We start from the raw sequence: 16,046 nt of genomic DNA, 5'->3' as shown, positions 1-16,046 counted from the left end.
CTCTCCTTCTAGCGTAGAATTATCAGCTCCTTCTCTTTCTATCCCTCTGCTGTGCCACGGGGCTTTAGAAATCCGCGCGCGCGTTTAATGCAATTTGATGCACTTAATGGGATTTACATGCGGCCAATGGAAAAAGCGCACCGTTTACTGCGACGAAGATGTTACTTTAAATCCTTTTATTTTAGCCCCATACGCGCTGATACGGGTTGCAACCGGTGAAGCTGCGTAATAAAACCCTTGAGGAATGCGCCGACACCGTTGGTTCACGCTCAGGCTGCGCAGTCGGTTGAAAGGTGAACGGCTCAAAAATACGTTAAAAGTTTCACAGCAACCCCTCAGGACCTGTGCCGCGAAAGGGGTAATACTGTGACCACATACCGGTGCCCATCGAGCCCACCGGTATGGTTCGACCGAACCAAGTGACCGACCGTGGGAGCGACCAACGATCGTTCCGTCCGTAGGCCGACCAAATCTCCTGTGAGCACTCCCCCTATTCGGACGAAATCAAATAATATTTTCACGGATCAGTGCCCGCGTGCCGTGACCGTGCTTCCGGTCCGTTCCGGTCCCGCTGATTGCCTGTGAATTATTGGAAAACGATAAAAAAATACGTTACAAACCCTACGACGTTGAGGGAGACCCCTACAAGGTGCAGCATTGTTTAACAGATGCCACTGGCGCCAAAAGAAAACAGTATCTTAAACAACACATTCGAATAGACCTCAAGTTGGGTTCTTACGTTCGTTCCACTGTGAGCCATTTTGTGCAGAAAATAAGCCCAGAGCCTACTCTGTTGTCTTTTGCCAAACCGAAACTGGCAGTCCTTGAAAGCTACGTCGTGGCAAAGAAACTGGTTACAAGCCTATGCAAAGTAGGCCGCTGGTGCCTATCTCTTGCATATGATTACGCTTCGCAAATTGGCGTAAAAGAAAAGAAGGTAGTCACAGATTTACGTTGAAAGCTTGGCCTTGATTAAATGCCATGAATCGCCGGGGGGCAATAATTATAATTAAAAAGTATAAAACAGGTCTCCTTTACACAATAGTACTCCTTTATACAACAGGTCTCCTATAACATAAATTGATCCTGCTTCTTTTGGACACGCATCTTTCCCGGATCACAATCTGCGGGTTTTCGAATCGCTTGTGGTGGAAAAATCAACTCGAAAGACATCAAAACGCAAGGCCATCACATCGCAACACACAGGTGCACTGAAGCAGCTCCCGCCATTTCTCGGCCCTAGCTCGATCCTAGAGGCCCTGTCTGAACCGTCATCCGTTGGCGAAGCGTGAAGTAGAATCTGCACCCTGCCTGCAGTTGCTGGTGTCCAGTATTCCCGCGCGGTGGGAACCTACAGCAAGTGCCCTCTGAACGGGAAAAGGCGCCACAGTTTATGGTGGCGGCCGGATGTTGTTGGTTGTCTTTCCGTTAAATCACCTTTTCAAGGTTAGTCGTTTGACAGTCCGAAACCTCACACGTCGGGTCAGTCGGGTTGAAGCGCACGCAGTTTTTTTCCCACCGCCACCACCGGAAGGAGCGATCGCACCGTGTACAGGAAGCGCCCGCAGGATCCGACTTGTAACGAACTTTTGGATGCGCGCTCATTAGGGCACCGTGTCCCGTTGACACCGGCAACACCTGATGGAACCGGGATTGTGTACGTGGCTCTTCTCTCTCTTTCTCCCTCTGTTGCTATTTATTCCCGCGCAACGATCATGAGCTTCCGTGATCCCTGACGGTCGGGAGCAACGGTCGTTTTGAACGGAACGTCATCTTCAGCGCCGGTGGTGCCGGTGCAACGAAGCGTGTCGGAAAATCAAGATCTTATCTCACGATCGCATTGTCTCCCAAGGCAAATGGCCCAAGGCTCTCGCGTTGGGGAAGCCACTCCGTGGGAGCCAACTGCCGAACGGATTCGGTTCGCTGATCGTCTCCCAGGGCCGGAGGTGCAGAAAAATCTGCCATTTCGCTGCCGTTGTTCTGGTTTACGATGGGAACCGCTCGCTCGGTCGGTCGGCCAGACATCGAGACACCGTGAGCCATCTTCACCTGTCAGGCCGGCGGCGGAAGTGGTCACGCTCAGCTGAGTGTTGTGTGAATGTAATCCCGACCGGCCGGCTGGCCGACCGACTTCGGCTCTGCCTGAGGAGTCATCGTCAAATTACCGTCCCCCGAAAAGTACTCCGAACCAAAAGGGCGGAGATTTCAGGTTTTCTACCTTTTTTGAGGTTTTACTGCAAGATTTGATTGCGGTCGATGGCTGGCGACCCGATGAGTGATTAAACGTGATCCTCCTTCTCCGTTGGTTCCCCGTCCGTAACCCTTGATCGACTTGATGATCGCCAGCGTAATTTACGCCCCAAGATGATCCCCGGGCGGGGTCTATCGGGGACGGAGAAGTAGGATGTAAATGATCTCCACTTACTCTTCGACGGGGCTTCGTCGTCGAAACCCATCACGGAGCACTTCCTGCCGGTGGCGAATCCCTTGTGGTTGGCTTGGTTGGATCATAAGTTCTTTCGAGTGCGCCCTAAACGGAAACGATCGATCGGCTTTGCACACTCTCTGCCCACCGGTAATATCGTTTTACACGGCCAAGTACACGCCGTGGCCGTGGTCTGCCCTTCGCTCAGTCCGCCTGGGACCGGAAATTGAACCTCGTTCTACCCTTTCGCCTTCGATTCCGTGTCTTCTTTCGGTCAGCTCGCAAGGGACCGCTCGTCGGCCACGTCATCAAATCGCCAACTAAGATGTTCCGGAGGGAAATGAAGACAGAACCCGCGGGGCCGTAAACGGTTTGGCCATAAGAGGGGCGCATTTCGTTGGGATTTGCTGGCGATGCATGCGCGCGCGTTAGGTTTGAATTATGATCATTTTTCTTCCGTTAAAACACCAGACATAACCGCCAGCGCGCCACGGCCACACCTTCGGTCATCCTTGGATGCGCTTTCGTTGCCTTTTCCTTTCTTTCCGCCCGGTTCACTTTCTCACCAACCGATCGTTACGTCACGAAGGACAACTTTAATGAGGCCCCTTCGTCTGCGGCCTAATGGAGGCATCCGGCTCAGACGCTACACAGTTTGCCTGCGGGGTCCCGCATCCGGTCGGCGCGATGGTCGCTGGACGGTGCCGGGCAGGTTCACCCCGGGAGGTGCTAGAAGTGCACCTTCGCCTCCAAATAACTGCTATTACGAAGTGACACGGATCTCGCTCAGAAGAGCTGTCGCTAAATTGTTGTTAATTGTCACGCAGGTTGCACCGCGTGTGATAGAACTTCGGTTTGTTCTCACGACACGTAAACGGGTGATCATCTGTGTGGTTGGCATTTCAATAGAATTGGTTTTTTTAATTTTTTTGGCGCGAAAATTAAACATAGCTAAATCTCTTTTTAGAGAATTTTAGGCAACATTTTTCTCATTTATGATATCCCGGCAATAATTCAAATCAACATTCTTCTTCTCACAGTTTTTTCTACTAAGCTTTCTCATCACGTTTCTGGTTCTTCTATACTATTCTTCCCGGAAATCTTGAAGCCATTTAGATTAGTTTTATACGTGGGAACCTCTTGCGTCTGCATCTGGGCACTCGTAACCGTATTGTTAGGGAACATTCGAGTACGAACAGCCATTAAAATGCACTTTACCACTTGGAGAGATGTACTTTAGGGGGCGAAACTGCCTCTTAAAAGAAAATTTCGATAGCTTGCCGATCCATCCATAAATCCAGAATTATCGAAAGATGTAATGCCTGGCGTTCTGTTGATCACTAAATCACGGAAGGCTATAAACATAATGTCTAGCTCTTCACACTGATTGACGTTGAAGATAACTCAAATTCTAATTTACGAACGAAACGTTACTTTTCATTATAATTGTTCCTCTGCATTAGCAGATTGACTAATGCTCGGCCACCGCAGTCAGTAGAAACTACAATTACTCAACATCTCGGCGGACCGCACACGGTTCGGACCGGAATGACCGGACCGCAAATGTCCACTCGAGCAAAATGATGAATCGAGCGCGGCGTAATTCGATTGCACGGTTTACCAGTCGTCCGGATCCTAAGGTGGTCCTGGTCCTGTGAGGACCAGCATTTCTGCGCCGTCGGAGAAAGTAACGACATGCAAGTAACGACAACCTTTTTCCCTCCCGTCGGACACTCATTGAGGGCACCGAAATCCGAAATGCTGTAACGAATCAGCACAGGACGACCCAGCCAGCAACCCGTTTTCCCAGGATCGATTTTTCATTCCGACACTGCTTCGGTCTTCGGGCTCCGTCGGCACTTTCCTTTCAACCCTTTCACAGTTCGGGTGTTCGAAATGTTAGAAACCGAACATGTTTGGAACATGTTACGATTCGATCCGCTTCTCAGGCCGGCCCCGGTGCTTGGCCAACTCTTTCGGCGGCAGTTTACAAATTGCATTCGGAATCGATATGCGCTGTGCGTTGTGGCACCGAAATTGCACTTGATGGACAACCGTGACGGTGACGGTGGCACTGTTGCATAATCGTATCATTAATAACCCATAAAACGGGTGATCGCGTTGCCGGTGCCATTCGAAACAGAGCGCCCTGAAGTGGGGACGTTGTCAGGGCGTCGAACGGGTTAGCTTGTGGATTCCCATCCGCAAACTCAGTCAAAACTCGGGAAAGGGAAATGAGCATTCCAATTGACGGTGATCCCTTGTAAACATCGGCTCAGCACTACTTTAGAGGACTGCTTTAGAATATTCCGGTGAATGCCGTGAGAGAGGGAAGAGAAAGTGCAACGTACTTGGCAACGGTGCCCGGAGAAAGCGGGACGGCATCAACATTCGCTTTCTAATCGTCAAACGGCATCTTCGTCAACATTTTTTAATAACGCTGGAGGTGAACCATCAGACAAGCGCCGTTGCCATGGCGATGGTGACAACTGACAGATAGATTCAAAATTGTTAAAGGAGAAAAAACCGTGAGCATCACAATGAATTGCCACGGAAGGATAAAGCCGTGTTTGGCCGTGGCCTCAAAGCGAGAATTTTTGTCAATCTTCCCAATCTGCCCTCAGTTTATGTTCGCTTTCCTACTTCTCTCGAACAAAGGATCTGCTGCGGCTGGGGAGTAGTTTATCAAAAACTATGATTGAAGATCCGCTACGGTAGGTCACCAACGGTCGTTCCACCGGGCGATGTTGTGCTGGGTTGGCATTTTTTGTGTTCATCGTTCTTGGGCTTTAAACTGGACTAAACGGTTAAATCGTGATGTAATCCTGTTTCCAGCCGGGGGCCGACCGAAAGGACACCTTTCATCGTGAGGTGCGACTCGCTAAAACGTTAAACTCTTCGTGACAAAACGGATCCCCCCCGGTAAGGGAGGGCATAATCAATCATTAAATCGTAATCGATCACGGATCGTGGCAGTGGAGATCCTTCGCACGCACGACAATCGCCCGGCTGTGACAGGAGCGAAGAAAGGCGACCCTTCGCTCGCCGGTGCCCCGGTGCTAATGTTTTTCCGTGTTTTGGTTCATCCGGATGGCGCTTGCGATCGGGACCCCGCGCAAAGGGTCCCGGTGTCCCGATTTTGGATAATTTAGGTGAACAGTTTGACGGATGATGGCGAGAAGATTGAGCGCATCCGGAGCGAAGTGCACAGCACGGAAGAGGCGCATCTTGGGATAATGAACTTGGCGCAGGCAAGCGAGAGAAAGAAAACTCTAAACCTTCTAGAAGAAGTGCATCCTCTGGATGGAGTTTATTTACGCTAATGATAATCTTCTTTACAGTTTGTTGCTGTCACGGCAAATGAAAAGGATGACGGTGGGCCATCGCGACGTTTAAATGCACATTAAATACCATTCATCTTCTGTTGTTCGTTAAAATTATGCTATTAATTCCTTTCGTACAAAGTTTTTTCTTCAATTAATATTGTAGAAATAAACGGATTACTTGAAATAATTAAACAAAATAGGTGTAAAAGGAAGTAATAAGCTCATTATTAAAGGGGGCGATCGAATAACAAACATGTGAACAACGTAACGGCGCTTGAATGGAAAGCAGACTTCAATTGAATACTACTGGAGGCACTTCAAAGCAAAGAAAAAACACAATTTCTTCATCACTGGGACAAATTGTTTCTTCTTCCTGCAGCGGAAGACTCCCAAAGAAACGAGATGCAAAACCAACCAAACCGTCTTCCGGTGCAACAAAAGAGCATCCAGAGAGCCGGAAGAAAGATTTATGGCAATATTATGAAAATCGGTTAAAACATTTGTGGAACAAAGTCCTTTGGGAGAAATTATTTACTTCCTAGTCCTGTTCCAGGAATGCATTTCTCGCTCGGGCCCACTCGAGAAAGGGGTTCGGTGAAAGGATGTCGGCCAACAGCACGATAAACAAAGCGCCAAACAAAACGGAAAATCCCTCGTCAAATGCTGCCGGCTCGCAGCGGGGGTCTCGTGTTACCCTTTTTTGTTTTGGCTGCCTCGGGTGCCCTCCGTGGACATTATTTCCTCGGTTGCTCGCGAAAGGATTACACTTCAATTACAATCGGATGCCTCGAGTCGCGCGCCACATCCGTGTGTTGCCTGCCGTGCCGTCAGCAAGGCGCCGGCGCAGGATTTTCACCGACGAATATTTCAATTATCGATAGACCCGGAAGCCCGTCCGGTGGCGATCCTTTTCTCAGGCGTAATCCCAAGCAGCCTGACTGCCTGAGCGTAATTTGAATAAATAAAACATCACGAACGTGTTGTCGCCAAAAAGGCAAAAGGGTTGACAAATGCTGGGTGCTGCGCTAACAGATAAGCGACGGGAATTAAATGATCGCACAGCAGGATAACACTGCCTGTTAGGGATGCGCGTACAGGAGACCCAGTTGTTGCCGGAAATTCGATATCGCGAAAGCCGCATCCCGAGAGGCGTGCAAGTATGCAAAACGATGCAGTTTTTCAGGTCAGTGGGTCGCGTGAAAGTCGCGCCTTAGTCGCGATGAACCCAAACGCGACGACAGATGAGAATTTAAGCAGACTTAAAGGGCTTAAAAGGGTGAAAGTGTCGACTCGAAAAATGAAATATTATCTGCCCGGTTCGTGCAATCCTGTTTTGCATGCGTCTGCTAGAAGGGTGCGTTAATGTTTGGAGGCGAAATCGGAAACATTGTTAAACGACATTCGAATGGCGAGCCGCGCAAACGAATGATCTCTCACAGGATCACAATGTCTCAACAAATCATAAATCCGATATTATGCAAAACATCCAGTCCCTTGCGGGACCCAGAGTAATCGGAGAGGATCGGCCAAGTTATTAGCGATTGGTGTTCAGAGCAATAGTTGAGAAGAGTAATGTTTGTAAACTTGGATCAGATTTCCCCAACGTTAATGAACAGAAAACAGATACAAAAGGTGCAGAAAAACGCGAAAGACACAAATGTTTACAGCGAGTATTTTTTCGTCAGTTACGCACACCGTTAAGCCGATAGTAAAATATTCCTGTTCCTTCCCTGGCCTTGGCGTTATTATGCAACGGAACAGCGATGCACATTAAAACAGTTCCTAAATCATGCGAAAACTGGCATCGACTCCGGGCCTTGGTTTGGTTACGTACGATTTGCGCCTTGATTGGATTAAAAGTCATTGAAATGGCGCCCAACCCAAGGGGACTTCCGGTATGTCGTTCTCTATCGTTACCGCCAGTTGCATATTGCAGCAAAACAAAAAAATTGTCAGCCGCTCCATCGACGAATTTTATGAAAGTAATCGACCGGAACGTTAAGTACATTAACTACGTTCCTCGGAGTCACTCGGCTTCAGACGGAATCGTCGGAGAAGGGCATTTTTATGACGAAACACATAAAACTAAGAGATGATTTAGAAACATAACGACACAGAACAAAAAAAACATCCTCTCAAATACGCAGAGTGAGTATCTCAACTCAAAGCGGAATTGATGCATATTTCTTCCAAAACCGGGAGCTCATTACACCTCGAGCCTCGGAGCCAAAAAGATCAAGAACCATTTCTGGTGCCATTAATGGTCCACAAAACGATCGTGCAAACAGTCTCAACGAAAAGAAATCTCGTAATTTGTACTTGTGTGAGCCCAATCAAAGGGAAAGAAATACACTCCATAACGACGGCAAGGACAAAAGGATACGGGGATGTCCAGTGGACATGTGGACAAGGGCGAGCACAAAGCATATGAAAACCTCGTCGATAGCTTACCGTACCCTGTTCGTTCGCCGACACAAGCCGAAACGCTTGTGTTGCTGCCCTATTATGTTGACTTTATGTGCCACACGGACAACATTATGGCCGCACAATGTGGCCGCCAGCGCCAGCAGCGGCCGGCGACAAAACAAATCTCCATATCTAATCGTAAATAAACTCTAATCATAATGATGAAGCCACTCGCCGAAGCCAAAGTCCCGATCCCGAACGAGACGACGAGACAAGAGGACCAAAAATGGCCCCCAAGGACCCGGAAGATGCATCGCCGTGACGAAAAGTGCATTGTGTTTCCATTTTCGCGTGTCTGTCATCCCTCCGGCTCGTCGACATCCTTTTCGGGTCCGAATCCATCCAAGTCAGAAGAAAAAATATCCCCTTCACATCGGTGTCCGACGAGAAAAAGTGTGAATCTAATAAAAATCATAATAAATTGCAATAAAATCCCTTCCCCGGCCCGGCCGACCGGGCCTGGATATCGATATCAATCAAATGCATTTCGGTGTGCAGCACAACAACAAGGACACGGCTGGCCGGCTCGTTCCTTGGGCCGGCGATTGATCGCTGACTGCAACTGCCACCGGGAGGGACGCGAATCAAACGTGAAGAGAATCGCACCGGAGTCGAAAAAAATCGATCGATCCCCGCTCGGCGAAAAGGACATCAAATCACGTCAAAAGTCGTGAAGCGGTCGATGGGCCTCTCCGTTTTGCCGCGTCCCGCGGTACCGCCGCGTTGCCATTGCAACCGCACCGAACCGGCTGCATCGCAGGGATATGGAAGGCCGGAACTCCCGGAAAAGCGGGGAATCGCGCGGTGAATGCATTTGATGCAGCCAGCCACGAAGGATCCCGGTTACCCGGTGGTGCCGGGCGAATGGAAGCGATTTTATGACGCTATAAAACGATCGAATTTCACAAAATGCGTGCGGCGGAGGGATGCCGCTTTTTGTGTTTGATAAATAAATTTGGAACTTAGTCCGTCCTTTATTGGTTTTAAGATTTTTCAAAGCTTCAGACGTGATTTTTTCCCTTTCGAAGGCAACCCGGCAAACATATGTTTCGAGAGAATTAAAACATTACAAAGCATCTGAAAAAAAATGCTTGGCTTCGGTTGAGTCGGAGTGATTTCGTCAACCGTAACCGCAAAAGCGGTGGCAGATGATACGGGATTAGCGATGAAACTGCGTGCTCAACACACGGCTGTTCCCGGCCGGGTTGTGTGTGGCTTTATATTGAAGACTACACAATCATAAAAATGATCAATAACAACAGAAAAAACCTAAGATCAGACTGCAATATGTATCGCTTTTGTTCGATTGCGCAAATTGAAGGCGGCTTCGATCATCATTGATCGAAGATAATATTATCAAGGTCTTCGTTTGGACACCAGAAACTCATTAAATGCTTAGCCTAGTTTAGTTAACTATTTTGGTCCATATTCGGCTACCAGATACAGTGAGAAATATTGAACAAAAATATAGTCACGGTGCGTAGAGGTCCCAAACAAATCTTGCAATTTGGCTGTTCCATGCCGATGACACGACAGTTTCGTTGGGGAATTAAAGGAAAAACCTGGTACGCTTCAGAACACTCAAACCCTATATTTATTTGTTAATTAAAACGAAACCCACTTAAAAGCGCACCGTTAAGGAGTACGGCGCCGGTCTGCCATTTTCGTAATCAGTTCCAGTGACTGACCACGGATGCGATCGATGGATCGAATGTCCATCAACCATAAATCACACTCGGGGCAAAGAAGACTAGACAACTTCCAAAATTTAATTACCGCCATAGAGGTCTCTATCTCGAAGAGGACATCGTAAAACATCGGTCGCGCTTTCGGCGCAGACTTGTGTTTCTGGCTGTGGCGGGCTGATCACGACGATCCGATAGAGTCGGTGAGCGATGGACTTTAATGGGCTAATGAGTGACAAATGGTGTTTTACGAGTTATAAAAGCTTTCGCGACGTTTCACGAGGACAAAGTAAGGGTCACGTGCGCACCATATTTACGATGGCCAACCAAACCAAACGGCACGTACTACACGTCTGTCGATCCGATAAGCCGGCTCATTATCGGAAAACAGTTAGGGAGCGGGTGTTTGCAGTATGCTAATGCAGATGACGCGCACTATCCGGATGCGCGTAGGCTGATGGGCACGAGCCAACAAATCCCCTGCCAAGCGAGCGAGTAATTTAATTTGCCTGCACACCCCAACACGGATCGGCTAACGTTCCTGGTGTGCGTGTTTGTCCTGGTCTCGGTCCCGGTCCCGGCTTCCGCTGCTGTTTCCGGGTGGCGATGGCGTAGATTTTTCCCTCAGATAAAAATAGACCACCATCAGCCAGTGACGATCGCGCGGCCCGAATGCCACGGGAACAGAAGGACAACTGCGAGAGCGATGTTGCTGACGAGAGACCTCCATATGCCAGGATACGCGAACCCCTGGCAAAGGGAAAACGGCGCCTCGCCAAGGGGGCGAGGGTCCTTCGGTGAGATAGTGGACGAACAGTGATGGTTCACAGTGACTACCGTATCTGCAGCACCACCGAGTAAGTTAGGAATTGTTAAAGAACTTTTTATAAAACATAATTCACAAAATACAATCCATCACGTCCAGCATTAGATCATCGACAGACTGATTTGAATTTTAGAATGTAACGCTATTCCCGAGACCGTCTGTAAATGGGGACCAGCGGGGCCAGAAGCTTGTACTGACAACGATGTTCCGTTTTCCGTACACCGATGCGGGCTCTGGCACCTTTCCAACCGAACCTTCTGTCGGTGCCACGGTTTCTGGCTCTGTTTGCTGTGCGTGCGGTGGCGTGGAAGCGTGCGCCGCGATCAGCTGCAAAAGGCCCGGCCCGTAAAGGGACCCTCGGACCCAGCAGCCCAAAGTGATTTGCTCGGAAAGCTGCCATATGGCAGTTTGGGAACGAAGTGAAAGGCATGAGCACCAGAAAGGTAGCATCCCTCGTTCGTCCGGGCTCAAGTGGTCCGGAAGAATAGGAGGAACAGATTTTCGGTCCGCGGTCGAGCTCCTACGCAACTTAACGGCCACCTTTTCCCGAGCCAGTTTGCCAACGCACGGCGCATGCTACGAGCAATTTAAAAGTGCTACCCAAACACGGGATCGGCATCGTTTGGCCACAGACGGCGGACACGGCGGCACGTGCGCTAGAGTCGGAAAGGATCGCCTTTCAAAATTGGTTTCTGTGTGCCATTAAACGACAGCTGACCGCGCCTCCGAAACTGTTGTCCGGAAAAGGATTTAAGGGATAATAAATTGCCGAAGCTGCTGATGGCACGCGAAAGAGACAAACGAAGATCTTCCCTTACAAACACATTCGATGGGAGGCGCTTTTTAGTAAAACCGTTACACAATGTTAGCCTCGAACGTAAAAACAATATCGTCTAACAAAGCTACAATTAAACACCCTTTTTCCCATGTCTGCCAATCAATCGTCAAACGATAAAATAAACTAATTTACGGCAGACCCGTGTACCGCGGAGATACCGAAAATCACTTCCACGCAGAGAAGCTTTCCGTGTGACTGTCTCGTCGGGGTTTCCGGATTCGTCCCGTCGGTACCCCGAGCAACGGATTGAAACAATAAAACTCTCGAGGTCATCCCTTTGCCGGGGTTTCTACACAAACGCGCAACTTATTGGTAAACATAAATAAAACTCTCGCCACTTCAACACTACACGCAACACTTGAAATCGATCCCCGGATTGCAGGGGATTGGAGGAATGTCGATGTTGGGACACCAGCAAAAACGGCACTCCGTTCATCCAAAGGCCGCGATCGCCAAACGTCGCCAGCATGGGCTCAAGTGCCACCGATCTCGGGCTTCGTCTAACGGTACACCATTGTTTGGGCCTTGTGTTTTTTCCTCCCATTTTTGTAGAAGTCATAAAATTTATGACACAATTGTCATAAGTGTTAATGTAATCGTTCCCGATTTCTCCAACCCGCGGCCGGTTGGGAGGGATAAACACCCGGAAAAAAGCCGACGATAAACAAAAACCAAATCAAACAGGCAAAAGGAGAGATAGAAAGAGACCTCGACCAGGACGATCGCTTTCTTCCGGTGGCCCTCGGAGAACTCCAGTTGTTGACCTTATACGGGAGCGTGTGAGTGGGAAAGCAATAGCTGAAAGAGTGGCTTTTTTCTGTCCAAATGGAACCGAAGCAGTTAAACGATCCGCCTGGCGTGGTAAGGCACTGTGAGCGCGAGCGGCAATCAAAATAAATAATCGAAGAAAAAAATGGAAACTCAAACCAAATGCCATAATTTTGATTTTTTATGACGACTGCGTTGACGCGGACCAGGACTGCCCCCTCGGGAAAGGACGATCGGGTTTGTTTGCTAGCGCTCTGATTGCCACTGACGGGCTGATTCGGAAGGATGTGAGCTTCTTGAAGGAAAGAAAGTATCAAACAGAGGACGGAAGCGAAAAAAACATACCAGAACCTTGCCGGAGTGACGGAAGAGGACGCCGTGTCGCCCCTCAATCCTTTGGCAACCCCGTCCGGTGTAACCCGCTCCCGGGCAATGTTTATGTTTGTTTTATTTTATGACTTTCGTCAATTGCGATGCCGATGCCCGTGTGTCCTCGAATAATGTTCGCGCTCGAGCCTTCCTTGGTCCTTGGTTTAGCAGATGAGGGCTGCGGGTCCTGCCGAGCATAGGGGCGCAGCAAAAGGTACAGCCCTAGGCCACGATAGTGCAGCATCTAAAACAAATAAATTACGCACTGGCCGTTGAGTGTCGGCCTCCGAGGACATCGGCCTCAGTACCAAAGCTCCGCTTTGACCATCCTTTCGCCAAAGGGACACTAACATTATGTAATCTGATCAGCAGAACCCTTCGCAAAAGGGGTTTTCCGGAGGAACAGAGCACAGAGAAAGGTCCACTCGAGTCCTGCTACGGCCTGGCGCAAGCAGGGACATTCGAATGGGTCCGGGTGTCAACTTCTGACCTGCTCGCCTCGCCAGGAACGTCCTTCTGATCCGCTGGTCATTGTCCTGAAAGAGGGGGAAAAAATGAACAAAACGGAACCAGGCCAGCGTATGACTAAATGATGGAACCGGAACCCCGGCGGACGAGTTCCGGTTCCCGCACCAGTGACCATCGATTTGGGATGCACGTCGAGAGTTGGGACTGCAATTGAAACATATTTTCTCCGAACGAACGATTAATCATTGGGACCGACTTAGATGACTTTTGACTGTGGCGGACGCCGTGCCTTTGTCTTTGTCCTGGCCAAGGGAAAAAGGGTTACCGACAAAAACAGGATAGCAACACCGCAGTCCGCTCCGGGTGACCGTTGGTGATCCCGGTAGCAGCATCCGTGATCGTACCTGGACCTGGCCATGGGTTGATTAACATTACGGAAGCCAAATTAATGATTCTATTGAAGCTGATTGCATAGTTTTCGTCCTTAACCAAGCGTCGGACTGTTGGACTATAAAACCACGTTTTCCCAGGATGCGCGCGGTCGGTGTTTGCGTTTGGGATTAAAGCACGATTTGTCACATCATCCACCGGGAGGCCATTTCAGGGCCACTCGCGACTCTTTGGAGTCGCTCTGGACTGATAGACGTCAGAGTGACGGAAAGTTAATCGTGACAAATCGTGGTCAATTTGTCCGGGCGGTGGGCACCGCTTGATTAATGATCTGCATCACTGGACTGGTTCGTGGACGATCACGACACGGCTTCATTTGCATGATTTTGCTTTCTTGGAAAATTGGCCGAAGACTAGCAAAACATTTTTCATGCGCGTATCGTATGCGGCCGGACTCTTAAGACCAGTTGGCGTCCACTGGACACGGACAAATCATTCAAAAACCGTTGTTTGGCAATGCTTACGTTGGTTTAATATGCGCAAATAGCGTAGACAGCGGAAGGATTAGGTTATTTCAATGTGATTTTCCTTTGATAAATTGAATTCTTGGCACAAATTCCATTGTGGGTAACGGTACCGGCTACTGAATGCGTAGGATACGAATTTACCAGTCGTACTTAGAGTTATGAACGTGTGACGCTTGTATTTCGAATCGCCTAATCGTCGTCGTCGAGTGTCTGCGAGACGAGAAAGTCGGCCGCCTTATATTTGTCGCGTTCGCCCGCAATGTACGCCTGGATAACAAGATGGTCAGGATATTCCAGTTCCTTCAAACGAATAATAGCGTCCACGTCAGATAGCGACAGGTTGTTACCCATTGTGGCGGCGATGCCTTGTGATCCTCTGTTCTCTAGAGATGGCTCCGATGTGTCATTGATTAGTTTGAGAAAATTCTCCGGGTTTTCGGTGACCTTGCGCATAAGATCTCGGTTGAGGCATTGGATTTTCTTCATCGACACCGGCAACATTGATGGGTCCTCTTGCAGCGTACGCTTCAGGTAAGTGAAGACGGGGTCATCGCGCAGGAACGCGAGCGGACCACCAACCGACTCAGACGATGCCGGCGAGGACGAAGATGCTCCTTTGGAGGTCTCTCCAGTTTCGGTCGCATTTTCTGCCGTAGCATCCGCTGTATTCTGTTCTACTGATGCGATGGCTTGCTTGACAGGTTCCGTCTGCTCGCTCGGTCCTGGGTTAGGTATGACAGACTGCGCAGGGCGCCTTAAGGTTTTTTTTGTAAACTTTACGCAGAACTGCTCGCCAGAAAAGTTGTAGTAGCTGAGTGAGTTATGATCTTCCATCACTGTGCCGTGATGGCTTAGTTTTTGAATTTCCGGTAGAAGCTCAGCACCGGCAATAGCATTCATCTGTTTCTTGACCATTAAAACTGTACATTTCTCAGGGTCTGCTTCGAAACAGAATGTACATTCCTCTACCTTTCGCACGTATTGCATCTTTAAAGATGGCAGGGTCATTCTAATGATCAAAATTGTGTCTTTGTTCTGAACGAGCAGAAAATCGTTCGGCAATTACGATTCAATAAAACTGAAGCGAATGAAAGCGAATAAAACGAGTTAGAACTGCGCTCTTTTCTCAAGAATTGGCGCTACGTACCACAAATCACCTAATACTTAGTTCACCTAATGGCAATTTAATGTTTATGTAGTTGACAAGTCGCTCTGACAAGTTATTTCCGGACTCGTAACGGCCAAACGAACGTTCAATTCGAAATGCTATCCTGGTTGGCCTCTTGAGAACGCGACCTCATGTTGGCCTAATGGAGCTGACAGCGCGGCCATTGCACCATCCCGCGCAAGAATTTTATTTGACGTTTGTTTTTGTATGGGACATATTTTCGTTCGCTGCTTGGAATACAGATGTTTTACAATGTTTTTCACATGCCAGACCTTATGTTGAACTGTTTATGTCCAAGCATAACCACGTACAAATCTGTTAATCTGTAACTCAAAGGTGGTTTCGCTGGGCGAAGTACTGATAAATGAATGTATTTTTAGGTTACGGCCACTACGATGATCTTTTCCCTTGATTATTTAACCGGAGATATAATAATAATTAACGCCAGACGCCGTAATTAACGTAACGCCGATATAACGTCTTTTTTCGCTCAAACTGTCCCCCGAGTTTCCCATTCGGGATCAGCTGATCCACGGAAGGCCGCCGGTGCGTTGGTGTGCGTGCGCCGTGAGCTCGCAATATTTCATCGCCAAATTGTTGATGCCAAAAATTTGTTCGAAGTTGCTATCCACAGGTTGCTAGTTTACCTTGGCTCCGCAAACCCCGCCGCGTCTTCGCCCACCGAACAGAAGTGTTTTCTTTTGGCATCCGACGCGCTGTCACTTTTCTGGGGCGGTAAGCAGCAATCGCGGCGCAGTTGTGATATTGTTTACATTTTCCACTCGCTCAC

General features: G+C 48.8%; 1 protein-coding gene across 1 annotated transcript; it reads right to left on the bottom strand.

Annotated features, from left to right (window-relative positions):
- Window positions 1–14,277: 14,277 nt before the first annotated feature.
- Window positions 14,278–14,988, bottom strand: LOC128277381 (UV excision repair protein RAD23 homolog B-like). The gene has a single exon (XM_053015829.1). It carries the CDS (start codon window positions 14,986–14,988, stop codon window positions 14,278–14,280), a length of 711 nt encoding a protein of 236 aa, XP_052871789.1.
- Between the last annotated feature and the right edge of the window lie 1,058 nt (window positions 14,989–16,046).

Source organism: Anopheles cruzii, chromosome 2, assembly GCF_943734635.1.
Source record: "Anopheles cruzii chromosome 2, idAnoCruzAS_RS32_06, whole genome shotgun sequence".
Lineage (NCBI taxonomy): Eukaryota > Metazoa > Arthropoda > Insecta > Diptera > Culicidae > Anopheles > Anopheles cruzii.
This window is presented reverse-complemented; position numbering and strand designations above follow the sequence as displayed.